At 50.1% G+C, this 14,839-nt stretch overlaps 1 protein-coding gene across 1 annotated transcript in view; it reads left to right on the forward strand.

The window, feature by feature from the left end:
- The window catches only part of LOC128847393 (zinc finger protein 436-like), a 60,221-nt gene extending 48,406 nt beyond the window's left edge, over positions 1–11,815 (forward strand). Inside the window, exons 4-6 of the mRNA XM_054046785.1 lie at positions 1,874–1,930; positions 7,920–8,046; positions 9,152–11,815. Of these exons, the coding sequence (XP_053902760.1) occupies positions 1,874–1,930; positions 7,920–8,046; positions 9,152–10,263 (1,296 nt within the window). The 3' untranslated portion in view covers positions 10,264–11,815. The remainder of the gene's footprint in view (positions 1–1,873; positions 1,931–7,919; positions 8,047–9,151) is intronic.
- Positions 11,816–14,839: the final 3,024 nt, after the last annotated feature.

The following is a 14,839-nucleotide window of genomic DNA, read 5'->3' on the forward strand; positions in this document are numbered from 1 at the left end:
CCAGCATATGTCCATAACTCTTAATACCCACTACATACATACATGATGCATAATTATTAATGATCAGTGAGTTATTATTACAATAGTGTGTAGGGTGTGAATACAAGGGCGCTTAGTGTCAGAGATGCATTAGCAGGAGTGTTATAAGCAAGACACAAGAAGTAATTCTTCCACTCTACTCAGCACTGATAAGGCCTCAAGTGGAGTACTGTGTCCAGTTCTGGGCGCCACACTTCCAGAAAGATGTGGACAAATTGGAGAAAGTCCAGAGAAGAGACAACAAAAATTATTAGAGGGCTAGAAAACCAAGACCTGCGAGGGAGACTGAAAAAATTGGGTTTGTTTAGAGAAGAGACGAGAAGAGAAGAGATGGGACATGATAGCAGTCCTGATAGCAAAGTAACAGAAGAGTAAAATGGGCACTTCAGTGTTTGCAAGATAGGGAATTATTCTTAAAAATAAGGATTTTTAGTAAGTTTTCAATTACAAAGGGAGGGGGGAATCATGTGTTGCTGGAAGTCCAAAGTGGTATTGAATGCTATAGGAATGTACACCATTTTAGGTGTATGGATTTTTGAATACTTGTGCTTATCAATCTATCTCAGGGTTGCGTGCCTATATTTAGTAAAAAAAATTACAGTAGAAATTTGCCTTTGATTAGGATTTCATACAAGATACTATAGTGTCCTTTGTCCAGATTTTTAAAAGTATTTAAGCAACTGGATTTTCAGAAGCGTCCAGGTGCTTTCATCCTTTAAAAATCTGGCCTGTGGTGAATATTTGGGAACCAAGTTCTACGCACAAGTGATGACATTGAAAAGCACTTGGGTGCTGGTGCGGGACAGAGAGGCTAAATATCAGGTGACAAAGGGAATCCTTATTGGCGCACTGGAGGAACCTGAAGAAGTTTTGACAACAAATCTGGAAATCTGTCAGCCTGAATGTCACATGATCCCAAAGAATAAACCCGTGTATTAAAAAAATGAAGAAAAGAACAAAAGTATAGAATTAAAACTAATGTTACAATGCAAACAGGGAGTGCTATGCTAGAAATATGGTGAGATGTGATTGCTGAAGCTACTAGCAGGGCCAGCTCCAGGCACCAGCGCCCCAAGCAGGTGCTTGGGGTGGCACATCTGGCTGTTCGGTGGCAATTCGGCGGTGGGTCCCTCAGTCCCTCTCGGAGGGAAAGACTTGCCACTGAATTGCCGCCGAACAATAAAGCGGTGGCGGTAGAGCTGCCACCGAATTGCTGCCGATCACTGCTTTTTTTCCCCCTCCCGCTGCTTGGGGTGGCAAAAAGGCTGGAGCCGGCCTTGGCTACTAGCAACTATGAATACCTTCAATGATTATTTGCTATTAAAAATATCAATTAAGTAGCACAGTGACATCCATCGGCATGGTGTTAATGAAGGGGAATGATGAGGTGCTAAGAGGAATAAAAAATAACATTTAAAAAAGTAAAGAATTGAAAGGAGTGAAACTATGGTGGATGACAGGAAGAGATCAGGGATTATTTTCAACATTCAAAATGTATATTGGAATTATAATTTTTGAGTGTGGGGGGGTGAATGTAAAATATTTATCTGACTCAAGTCTCCTTTAGCAGCTCAATACATCCTGTCGCAGGGGTGGGCAAACTACGGCCCGCGAGGGCACGGCCGGCCGGCACTAGGACCCTGCGGCCCTGGCCAGGAGGGCAGAGGGTTCTGTGGATTGCCTCCAGGCACCGCCCCCCGCAGCTCCCATTGGCCGGGAATGGGAAACCGCGGCCAATGGGAGCTTCGGGGGAGGTACCTGGAGGCGGGGCAAGGGCAGCACACGCGGAGCCCTCCGCCCCCCCCCCCCCCCGGGGCCGCAGGGCTTCCTGGAGTGGGGGCGGGGCAGGCCAGGCTGCTTGCCTTGGCACCCGTGCGAGCCGCTGCTTGAGGTAAGCGGCGCCGGGCCGGAGGCCAGAGCCTGAACCCCTCCTGCACCCTGCCCCAAGCCCCCTTGTACACCCTGCACCCCGCATCCTTCCTGTCCCCAACCCCCTGCCCTGAGCTCCCTCCTACACCCTGCCCCCCAACTCCCTGCCCTAAGCCCCCTGCCTGCACCTCGTACCCCTCCTGCACCCCAGCTCCCTGCCCTGAGCCCCCTCCTATATCCTGCCCCTCAACTCCTGCCTGCACCTCGCACCCCTCCTGCCCCCCAACTTCCTGCCCCAAGTCCCCTGCCTGCACCTCGGACCCGTCCTGCACCCCAACTCCCTGCCCTAAGCCCCCTGCCTGCACCTTGCACCCCTCCTGCACCCCAACTCCCTGCCCTAAGCCCCCTGCCTGCACCTTGCACCCCAACTCCCTGCCATGAGCCCCGTCCTACACCCTGCCCCTTCCTGCCCCCCAACTTCCCGCCCCAAGCCCCCTGCCTGCACCTCGGACCCGTCCTGCACCCCAACTCTCTGCCCTGCACCCCGTGCACCCCAGCCCCCTACCCTGAGGCCCCTTATACACCCTGCACCCCTGCCCTGAGGCCCCTTGTACACCCTGCACCCCAACTCCCTGCTCTGAGCCCCCTGCTGCACCCCTGTGCACCCCAACCCCCTGCCCTGAAGCCCCTTGTACACCCTGTACCCCTCCTGCACCCCTCTTGCACCCCAACCCCCTTCCCTGAGCCCCCTCATACACCCCACACTCCTCCTCTGCCCCAATCCCTTGCCCTGGGCCCCTTCCTGCACACCGCACCCCCTCACGCACTGCAACCCTCTGCCCCGGCCCTGCATACAATTTCCCCACCCAGATGTGGCCCTCGGCCCAAAAAGTTTGCCCACCCCGGCCTATCGGCTAGGCAGTGCGATGCCCTGGGCCTTCAAGAACACAGCCCTGGGAAGCGGGGGCTGAGACCTACCCTTCTGCAAAGGGAGGGGAAAGCCCCTCTGACTCCCAACACCTATTTTTGCAGTTAGGGTGAGCCAGCAGCAGTATCTGGGGTGACTTTCATCCCTTCTGCCCCTCCCTATCTCCAGCGTCTCCCCTCTGACTCAAGAGCATCTGCAGAGCATCTGCCCCCCACCCGGCTCCTACCCCCGCCCCCCATCCCTGATTTAGCCCCTGAGCCCCTCTCCTTCCCCTGCTGCAGCTGTATGGGCATTCAGTCCCCCACCCCCCCGCAGAGATCCTGCCCCTTCATCCCCTCGGATTTGCCCCGTAGCCTGGGAGCAGCGGGGAGACTCATTGTCAGGCCAAGGGCGGGCGGAGTCCGGGCAGCAGCTTCGGCAGATGTTACTGAGCAGCCTCCGCTCCTCGGCGCCTGCCCCGGCTCGGCCTCTGTTTACCTTCCCGGGTCAGATCCTCCATTGGGAGCCGGGAGCCCGGGCGGAGCCGCTGCTGCTCCCCGGCGGGGTCCGTGCGGGGCGAGACCGGCACTAACCCCCCTCCCGCCCCGGGCTCTGCCCGCCCCAGCCCCCGAGCCGGAGCCTGCAGGTGATGGGGGGACCCGGGGGGAGGGCCGGAAAGTGACTCTGCACCAGCGGCCCCAGATCTCGCCGCCCCGGGCAGCTGCTCCCTGGCTGGGAAGCGCCTGGCGGAGGGACCGGAGCTGCGGCCCCAGCAGCGAGTCGCCGTCCGGGCTCTGCCCAGGATCTGCCCCCGGGGCCAGCGGGGGGTTCAGGCGGGGGGAGAGCGGCTGGGGGGGGGCATGGGCGGGCCCCAGGGGGTCCCTGTTGTGTCCCTGGGGCTGGGCTGTCAGGGAGGGGAGAGAAATGAGACTGAAATGGGGGCGGGGAGGGGGAGGTTATTGTTGATCTGCAAATGTAACCCCGCTACAAACCTCCGAGCCCCTCCCTCCCCGGAGACAGGCCCCTTCGTGCCCCAGCGATGGGTGAATCTCCCCAGCACTGAACTGCTGCTGGGCCCTGTTTGCTCCATCAGAGACACCTGCTGTGAACGGGGGCAGGATCCTGGTCTACTGAACAGCCCGGAGTGTGACCCGCTCCCAGACTGTATCCTAATACAGGGTTTTCAACCTTTTTCTTTCTGAAGCCCCCACAACGTGCTATAAAAGCCCCACGGCCCAGCTGTGCCACAACAACTGTTTTTCTGCATGTAAAAGCTGGGGCTGGTGTTAGGGGATAGCAAGCAGGGCAATTGTCGGGTCCCCACACCACAGGGGTCCCTGCAAATCCAAGTTGCTCAGGCTTCAGCTTCAGCCCCAGCAGGCAGGGCTCCGGCTTTCTGCCCTGGGCTCCAGCGAGTCTAACACTGGCCCTGCTTGGTGGGCCCCCTGAAACCTGCTCGTGGCCACCCATGGGGCCTTGGACCCCAGCTAGAGAGCCTTTGTCCTAATGTATGAGTGCGAGGCAGCCTTAATAACATGCTTTTAGTGTAGTTTGTGTGGGTTATCTTGATATCAATCTGTTCATTTTATTTCTCTTCTATATAAATAGGCTTGGAAGGATGAGATTTTGAGGGGGGGTAAACGTCAGTTTCACCCTACACACACAAATGATGAAAAAACATTTCCATTAATAATAATCACAGTGTACAGCTAGGCAAAGTAAGCAAAAAGCTGCTTGAGAACTTCTTGCAGTGTGATTTAAGCATATATATATACTGTGTGTGTGTATACGTGTGTGTGTGTGTGTAATATATATATGGCACATTTTGACATGTGATGCTGATCATTTGTGTTTTAATGGTTATAAAGCTTTAACTTTTTTAGTCCCAGTGTCTACAGTCATATAATAACAGGTTTCAGAGTAGCAGCCGTGTTAGTCTGTATCCGCAAAAAGAACAGGAGTCCTTGTGGCACCTTAGAGACTAACAAATTTATTAGAGCATAAGCTTTCGTGGGCTACAGCCCACTTCCTCGGATGCATAGAATGGAACATATAGTGAGGAGATATAATAATTATTGTCTGACCCACTCGATAATTTCCCAGAACTGTGAAAATTCAAATAAAAAAAACCAAAAAGAAATCCTGACAAGAATTGATATTATCCATTGAAATGATTAAAAAAAAAAAAAGCAAATTCTGTCAAGCCTATGTATAAATATAGCAATACGCTCACCACTAATATAGCCCGTTTTCTCTCCATTAGAAAACTATTGTTTTGGAACCCCTCAGCTGGTTTTTTTCTCTTTTCTCACTTGCCAGATTTTGATATAAAATCCCCTCAAAGTGTTTTCAGTTTCTCTATTTATAGACTAATATGTTATCTGTATAAATGTGCTTACTTATTTCTCTAAATAACCACTATTAAGGAAAAAAAAAGATTTTGCCTTCTCCCTTCTAATTAGCTGGCATGTGAATCCAGGGCTGGCTCCAGGCACCAGCTCCTCAGGCAGGTGCTTGGGGCGGCCGCTCCGGAGAGGGGCGGCACGTCCAGGTATTCGGCGGCAATTCGGCGGATGGTCCCTCACTCCGCCTGGGAGTGAAAGACCTCCCGCCGAATTGCCGCCGCAGATCACGATCGCGGCTTTTTGTTTTTGTGCTTGTTTGTTTTTTGTTTTGGCTGCTTGGGGCGGCCAAAACCCTGGAGCCGGCCCTGTGTGAATCCTCTCATATTTCCCTAATTTTCTGTCTCCGTTGTCGAATAGTAATAGAAAATCTCAAAATTCACTGATATTTGCATTCTAATTTTTAAATTAGATAAGATTTCCTCAGTTTTGAAGGAGAAATATTGAGCTGAGTCATTGATTTGATTACGAAAAGAAAATAACAGGTTCTAAACGCTTCTTCAATCTAGCGGAGAAAGACATCAGGAGAAAAATTCAAATGGAAAATTAGGGTGATTAACCACTGGAAAAAAACTACTAAGGGAAGCAGTGGATTCTCCAATTCTTGAGTTCAGGAGCTCAGACTAGATTTTCTAAATTCAATGGTCTCTTCCCCTTCTGGCTTTAAAAATCTGTGACACCAAATGGAGATCGGGTGGGTGGGGGATTAAATCCCCAATGATCAAAGGAAAATCACTGAGTGCTAGATGTACAGAGACTTAAGCATTACTTTTAGGTGTGAAGCCACAACCCTGATTTAAGTTCCCAGGCTCCCTATATTATACCTGGGCAGAGCTAAGCACCTAAAAATGGAATCCACAAAACAGCATGCTGACTGGGGAGCTAGCCAATGGGAAATGCTGCGGAGAGGGTTGGGTCATATGTCCCTGCCCCTCAAAGGGATTTAAATGGCTATCTCTGCTGAGTGATTCCTAGCCCTGAACCCTCTCCTGGAGTTTGGTGCATAAGGCTATGGGGTACATCCCTCAGTCTCGCCCGTTGAAGCTGTTCCACCATGTATAAATGGTTACATACGTGTTGAGTGAGAGAGAGGGAGACTGACCCCAGCCCTGGGGCAGGGCACTCACTTGGGTTTTAGGAGACCCAGGTTTCAGGCCCACTCCTCCCATGTCTATTTAGACTTTTCTTGTTTAGGCTGGGTCAGCCTATCTCCTTTGTGTACCTTTTCCTAGCAACATTTGTTGTTATAGGTGGTTGTAACTTTGTATAAACTTTCACTCTCTTTCTGAAAATGGAGCTCCCCACAGGGATAGGACTGCCCGATCCCAGTGACTGCAACACATCCTGCAGGGGGACGGGAAACCTGTTCAGAGAGGGGAGTTTCGGGGAGCTGCTGGTGGGTTTGTGTTAGAAGGGCTGGAGCAGGAAATACACAGGGCGAGGGAGGTGGTGACAGAGTGGGGAAAACCTGCTGGGACATGTTCAGTCTGTGGCATAATGTTCAGAACAGGCCCTTTGGGGGGGATGAAAATTCCCCCATTTGTGGAACAGGAAAGAAACCCACTGGGCAGGGCTGAGAAAATGAACCAGACTCCCAGTGCTGGAACCTGAACCCACTAGCCAGAGGCTGCTGTGAAATTTGAAGGGGGCACCCAGCAGTGAAGCCCAGCAGAGTTGCCCCGTCCCCTCCCACCCAGCTGTTGGGAGGAACTGTCACGGGTTCTGGAACAGCTCTGAATCAAACCCAGGCAGGACCCTCTGCTGTGTGTCCCCCCTCCAGGCACTCTCACTTCCTGCTTGGCTTCAGTGCCACCTCAGAGCCTTCAGCACCCCTGTTCCACACCAGGAGCTCCCGCAGTGAGCCCACCTGGAGGCACATCTTACACCCCCCCTAAAAGGGGAGTCCTGCACCCCCAACTTCCGCAGTGATGCCCAGCCCAGCACTGTAAAACAGAAAGGTTTATTTTAGTTCTCTGGAATACAGTGTGGAAAAGTTCTTTGTTAGCTCAGAACACAAGACGTTACAGCAAAGCCCATCTTGGTCAGACCCACAGCCCAAAGTCCTGGTTCTCCCACCCCTCCCCTCCCCCAACCCAAAAAAGGAGAGTGACAGCCCACCCTCAGTCAGACCCAGTTGCTGCTTCTCATCCTTCGGTCACCCGGCCTCCACCTCTCTCTCTGTTCTCAAACTTGTCGCAACCGGCTGGCTTCTCGCAGAGGGTGCCTCCTCCCTACCCCCCCAGCCATCCGTTTCTAGTTTACGAAATGTCTGTCCATTGTCTGGGACCGGACAGCTAGACGACAGTCACACCTGGTCCCCTAGGGTTCACTGCGAAGATCAAACACCTTTGCAACAAGCAGGGGAAACTGAGGCACGTGCCGTGTTCATACAAAACATTTAAGAAAATCCCCTGCTTTGTCACAGCCTCAAAGCCTGCAACCTGTATAAGCCTCTGGCTAGAAGGCCTGAGGTAAATGGGAAGGCCCCTGCCATCCTCCATTCGCTGGGGGGGACAAGGGGCCCCCTCTTTCTCCCCTCCCTAAAGCCTCCTGGCTGCTCTGAGCAGGGTGAGGGTGGGATTCTGCTACCCTTTCCCTCCCCACCCCCCCAGAGCTTCCATTTTATTGGCCCTCCTCCCCCATGAATAGCGGGATTGTAGCTGGAGCAGCAGGTGCTGAGTGGGGGACTCTTGTTGTTTCAGGTGCCGGTGACCTTCGAGGAGGTGGCTGTGTATTTCACCCAGGGACAGGGGGCTCTGCTGGACCCCGCTCAGAGAGCCCTCTACAGGGACGTCATGCAGGAGAACCATGAGAGGGTGACCTCGCTGGGTAAGGGATTCCCGTCTCCATGGTTGTTAGAAGCTTATGAGGGGGGAGGTCTATGATGTGGCCAGTTTGGCTTCTGCTCAGGTTCTTCCCAAGTTCCTTAGGTTACATCTACACAGCCTCTGGGAGGTGGGATTCCCAGCTCAGGGGGATTTACATACACTAGTTCTGCTAGAGCTAGCCCCTAAAAATAGCAGCACAGATAGCGGCTAGGGCTAGACACCTGAGTACATGCCCAGGAGGAGGGCAGGATTGTAGTCAGGTAGGTAGTCCGAGCCACAGCCCGTGCTGCCTTGGCCACACTGCTGTTATTTAACGCTCGTGCTTGTCCATCTACCAAGTTGGGGATCACACCTCCCAGACCCTGCGATTTCAGGGGAATGACCCCCAAAGTCCCCAAAGCCCGTTTAAAACAGACTTTGATCTCCACTCCCCCAGCCATGGGATAGGAGAGTCGGAAACACAAGGGAGACCTAATTCATCTCTATCCTGCATCCTTTGAGGTGGCAGAAGCATTGTATTGTCCTGTCTGTATTCATTCATGTCTCCTCCCCTCCCTTCCTGGGACCAGCTCCATCCATGGGGCAGATGTCACTCACCCACGCTGATGGAGATCTGGCAGGAGCTTCCCTCCCTAATTTTACTTCCCCCTGGGTGTTTGGAAGGGATGTGGAGGCAGAATCCAGTTTCTCCTTTGTGTGTCCCTGGTGCTCTGTGTTGTCTGTTAGAACTAGGTTATTTCTTCAAAGCATGGAGGCTCCATTTTTTATTTAATTTATTTTTAAAACCTCTGTTCCTGGCTTCACCCTGTGGTGCCGTTGTTGTACCTGGTGCAGCACAGAGTGAAGCTAGAGTGAGAGAGGGTGTAAAAGAAAGAGGCTCCTTTATGTTCGGACATTGAGAAGGAATACCCCAATTTTAATGGATTATGGAGCACCAGGGACCCACTTCAGAGAAGGAAAAATTACAGAGGGATTAGTAAATGTTCCCTTTCTCGGTCTCCCCAACGGTTGTTGTGTTGTGTTTCCCCTCTTTGCTGTTCCCCTTTCGTTCCTTCTTCCCCGGCATTGGGGATAACTCCTGTCTGGATTCTCTCTCTGTATTCCAGGGGGTGCTGGGATGGTGAGTGAGAAGGAGAATCCACAGCGGGAAAATTGTGAGGACGTGGATCTGCAGGGAACAGTATTGGGAAGAACCGAGGGGAATTTTTACCAGGATCATAAACGAGGAAAACCTTGTGGAATGCAGCGTAGGTCGGAGAGGCTGCTGGGATGCAACCCAGGGAAGAAACCGTGTGAACCCATAAATGATGGTGGAGATTGCAAGGACCTCAAGGAAAGCACAGCCAAGCAGAGAATGCCCAGAGAAGAGAAAAAAAACACATGCAGCGAGTGTGGGAAAATCTTTATTCGGAGGTCACATCTTATTTCACATCAGAAGGTCCACACAGGAGAGAAGCCCTACAAGTGCCTTGTCTGTGGGAAAGTTTTCAGTCAGAGCTCAAATCTTATTTCCCATCAGAGGATCCACACAGGAGAGAAACCCTATAAGTGCCTTGTCTGTGGGAAAGGTTTCAGTCACACCGCAAACCTTATTTCACATCAGAGGATCCACACAGGAGAGAAACCCTATAAATGCCTTGACTGCGGGAAAGGTTTCAATCAGGGTTCAAACCTTATTAGGCACCAGAGAACCCACACAGGCGAACAACCTTATAAATGCCTGGAATGTGGGAAAAGCTTCATTCAGAGCTCAGATCTTATTAGGCACGAGAGAACCCACACAGGTGAGAAACCCTATAAATGTTTGGACTGTGGGAAAAGCTTTGTTCTGAGCTCAGATCTTATTTCACATCAGAGTGCTCACACAGGAGATAAACCCTATAAGTGCCTGGAGTGTGGGAAAAGTTTCAATCAGAGCTCATACCTAATTTCACATCAGCGAACGCATACAGGAGAGAAACCCTATAAATGCCTCGAGTGTGGGAAAACATTCAGCTGGAACTCAAATCTAATTTCACATCAAAGAACTCACACAGGAGAGAGACCATATAAGTGCCTGGACTGTGGGAAAAGGTTCATTGACAACACAGCCCTTATTAAACATCAGAGAATGCATACAGGAGAGAGACCCTATAAATGCCTCGACTGTGGGAAAAGTTTCAGTCGGAAATCAACCCATATTGGACATCAGAGAATCCACAGAGGAAAGAAACCTTGAATGTGGGAGAAGCTTCAGCTGGGGTCAGCTTGTATCACGCATCAGGAAAGTCATACAGGGAATAGACCTCTTAAATATCTTTAACACGGAAAATACTTAGAGTGGAATTGACATTAGAGACTCCTCACAGGAGAGAAATTCTATCAATTCCATCACTAGGATTGGCCATAGTTTATTTTAAAAAATCCAATTCCCCTGCATGTGTCTTGGATTTCTTTCATGCTAAGTCAGACTCGGGAGGGCTGCAGATGAAAATGTTGCAGACCTGGAGGGAGAATTCAAATGAATCCCCCACACTGTGTGATTGTTCTGAGCTTAAATTCCAGTTTCCATCAGATGGGAATTTGGGTTTTCTCCTTTCATTAGGATGGTGTTAAAACTTTTGTAACCAACATGACAATATAAGAAGGCGCCGAATGAAGCAGGTGTTGATAGTTCAGAGTAGAGTATGGGTAAGTCTGTTCTCCTGATCTTGAATCATCTGGAACATGCTCTGGGATGTCACTATATATGAACCTGAAAGTTTCTTATAGTCCACCCTGTATTGTGGATTGTTCTCTATTTGCTGAAGGCCGTTTGGTCACCTAGCAGTTTTGTTTTATAGGACATAGTGCAGATTTAGTGGGGACTCCAAAAGACAAATTACCATTTGCCAGAACGCCCTTCCTTTATTTGTACCATTTCCCAAACCTTTGCCATGAGATCTTAGTGTTGTTTGAACAATGATTATTATACGTCACCATCAGCACAAACACCAGTGGGGCCCATCTGAGAGTCGCAGGCCGAGAGGCAGAGACTGAAACAGGGAAGGAAGTTCCTGCTGGGTTTTCTCTGAGAGCCAGACAGCCGAGGCTGAGAATTGTTAACTGCTGAACTGAAGCCAGAGAGAGACAGGAAATAGTCTGTGATCACTGGGTGAAACTGTGTGAAAAGGGCTTCAAATGATGCTGCTTGTGGAGTTGCTGGTTGCATCAGTGATTCCTGGGAGGACAAGACTGAGCAGAGATAGGACGGAAACTAGGGAAGTCAACAGGCCTGTCCGGCCCTGAGGCCAGCTGACGTCCATCGCTGCGACTGGAGGGCAACGGGGAGTCTGTGAACCAAGATTCTCACCCATACCCCCTCTCTACAGTGTCTTTTACTGAGATGACAGAGACTCTGTCTGTCACACTCAGCCTACACACGCCAAGGACGTCCCTGGGGGATAAAACTCTCAGCCAGGATTGGAGATGCCGCGCTGTTGTCTGACTCCCGTTAACCCGAGCTCCTTGGCTTTCCTGCTCACGTCTCTAATGGATCCGCTGCCTTTTTCTGCCCACTGTACAACGTTGCTCCGTTGCTGATGCCTGCGGGAGCCGGGAGCAGCACCGTGCTGGGCTGGGGCTGAAATGCTTTGCGCTGAGCTGGGCTCTGGGTGTGAGGAGGAGATTTTAGCTTTTATTTCTGGCTTGGAAAGAATAAAGTCGAATTTAGTTTCTCAAACTCCCAGAGTCCTGTGTCTTGAATCATGAGTAAAAATGGCCTTTAACGGACTCGGAGTCCACCTGGGAATCTTCTTTTAGGTGTTCTTTCCCCAACCCTGAGTGCCACAGGCAGCACATCCCGGAACTGCCAAATCTGTGTCTGTGGCAAAAACCCCTTTTCTGCAAGGGAAAATCCCCTCTGTCATTTCCTGTTCACCTGCCTCCTATCTACCACCATCTTCTTAGAGTTGTAACCACACAGTCCAACTGCCCAGCTCCCCGAATCAGTGGCGACCCCCTAAAATCCACCATAGCTTAAACATGACCTCCTAGAACTCCTCCCAATGGCACAAGCCTTCTGGTTCACCAGTTCAAGGGGGCCCATGCTAGGTGTAGGGCATGACAGTCATAGAGTTGTTGGCCAGAAAGATTTAGTCTAAGCTCCTATATAACACAGCTCAGAGAATTTCACCCACATACTTCTATGTTGAGGCCAATAACGTGTGTTTGGCTAGCGCAGATCGTCCTGGAAGGCCTCAAGTCTTGATGTGAAGAGATGGGGAATCCACCACTTCCTTGGGCGTTTGTCCCAATGATTAATTATCCTCACTGATAAAAATGTGTCCCTTACATCCAGTTTGGGTTTGTCTGGCTTCAGCTTCCAGGCATTGGTTCTTGCTATACTTTCCCCTCTAGATTAACGAGCCCTTTAGCATCCAGTATTTTCTCTACCCAAAGGTACCCAAATCAACTCACCTGCCCATTTTAAGATAAATGGATTGAGTTTGTAACATCTCTCATTGCAAGGCACCTTTTTCAACCCTCAAATTATTTTTATGGCTGTGATCCCATTTTTCAACATCCTTTTAAAAATGTGGATACCAGAACTGGACCCGATATTCGGGTATTGGCCTCCCCAATGCCGTATGCAGAGGTAAATTCATCTCCCTGCTGATGCTCGGGGCAACAGGTTTATATAATTTTTGGTGGTGCCCAGAAAGGGTCCAAGTCCCCCCCTACACACACACACACCTGCCTAAGGCTCTGGGAGGGAGTTTGGGTGCGGGAGGGGGTTTGGGGTGCAGGCTCTGGGAGGGAGTTTGGGTGCAGAGTATGGGCTCCGGGCTGGGGGTTGAGGTGGGGGAGGGGGGAGGGTTGTGGGCTGAGGCAGGGGGTTGGGGTGCAGTGCTTACCTTGGGCAGTTCCCTAAAGTGACCCGCACCCCCCTCTGGCAGCAGCTCCTAGGCGGGGGGACCAGGGGTCTCTGTGCGCTGCAGCCCACAGGCACCACCCCCGCAGCTCCAATTGGCCACAGTTCCAATGGCAGAGTCAGCGCTTGGGGCGGGGGCAGCGTGCGGAGACACCCCCATCTGCCAAGGGGCCTCAGGGACATGCCAGCCGCTTCCAGGAATGGTACATCGTGTGGAGTGAGGGCAGGCAGAAAACTACTTTAGCCCTGCTGCGGGGGCGGCAGGCGGGCCAGGGAGATGCTCCGGCGGAGGCACATGGCGGTGGCCGGCGGGGCCAGGGAGAGACCCGACCCCGAACATTGATGGAGTTGAGCCCCCGTGCTCTGAATATTCCTAGAGCATGGGCACCATGGGCCCATACAACTCGCCCATGAAGGATCCCATTAGCTTTTTTTGCCACAGCAGCGCACTGGGAGCTCATGTTGAGTTGTTTCTCCACTATGACCCCAAATCCTTTTCAGAATCACTGACACCCTTTCCTTAATTACGCCCTGCATTCCTTAGTCCTCGATGTACAGCTTGGTATGATAATGACGCCTTATTAAAACACATTGTGTTTGAATGGGCCCGACGCCCCTGTCCTCATCATTCTTTACCCCTCTGTCAATGTCTGTCATCTTAAAATTGGATCAGCAGTGACTTTATACTGACTTCCAGATCCCTGATGAAAATGGTGAGTAGTGCGAGGGCTCTAGAACCAATCCCTGAGGAATCCCACTAGAAACACCTCCATTTGGATGATGATTTCCCAACTGACAGCTGCTTCCTGAGATCTGTCATTGAGCCAGTTCTTAATTTATTTAATGTGTGCTTTACTGATACTGTCTAGTGGTAATTTTTTGACCAGACTGTCATGCAGTTAAAAAGTGTTAAGCATAGTACATTTATCCAGTTATCTTTATTAACCAAATATTTAATCTCTTCAAAGAATTAAATCAGGTGGGTTTTTTTTACAAGACCTATTTTCCATAAAGCCATGTTGACTGGCATTAATTATGTTCCTATGCTTTAATTATTTATTAATTATATTAATTATTTTTTCTGTAATTTTGCCCAGGATTTATGTCAGGCTAAGTGGCCTAATTTTACCCAGGTCATCCCACTTGCCTTCTGGAATTCTTCAGGAATTTCCCTCTTATTCCACGGTTTATTAAAAGTTAATATTTGGGGCAGAGATCTTCTCAGGAAGCTCTTTAAGAGCCCTGGGATGGAAGTTATTCAGGCCTGCTGATGGAAAACAGTTTATCCTTAGCAAATGGTGTTGAACAACCTCCTTAGTTACTAATGGACTGGAAAGTACTTCATCATCCTCATGTGATAAACACACATCACCCTGCTTCTTTCTAAATACAGAACAGGAATCTTTATTAAACACTTCTGCCTTTTTTGCATCCCTAATAACAATTTTACTATCTCCAGCTAGTAATGGACCTATAGCATTAAGATTTATTTTGCTCCTAATATACTTTACCAACTCCTTCTTACTGTCCGTAGCCCGGCCAGCAATGGGTTATTCCCTGATGTCTTTAGCTTCTCTTATCAATTTTCTACACTTCACAACTTCTAATGTAGATCAATTGCTATCTATTTCCTTTTTTTCCCATTTGTTATATGTTGTTTTATTATTTCTAATTGCTGCTTCACTTCACCACTGAACCAGGATGGGATTTTAGGCAAAGTTGTTCTCTTGACTGTAGAATCATTACAGAGGTTTTTTTTTTCATTTGTGTGTATATGTTGTTGCCATCTAATAACTCTTCTTAAAGAAATCCCCATTTTCAATTACATTTTTTCTGTCTAATTTTTTCTTCCCGGTCAATTTTGCTCATAATTTTCCTTTGCTTTTGGAAATTTCCCCTTTTG

The sequence above is a fragment of the Malaclemys terrapin genome, chromosome 13, assembly GCF_027887155.1.
Source record: "Malaclemys terrapin pileata isolate rMalTer1 chromosome 13, rMalTer1.hap1, whole genome shotgun sequence".
Taxonomy (NCBI): Eukaryota; Metazoa; Chordata; order Testudines; family Emydidae; genus Malaclemys; species Malaclemys terrapin.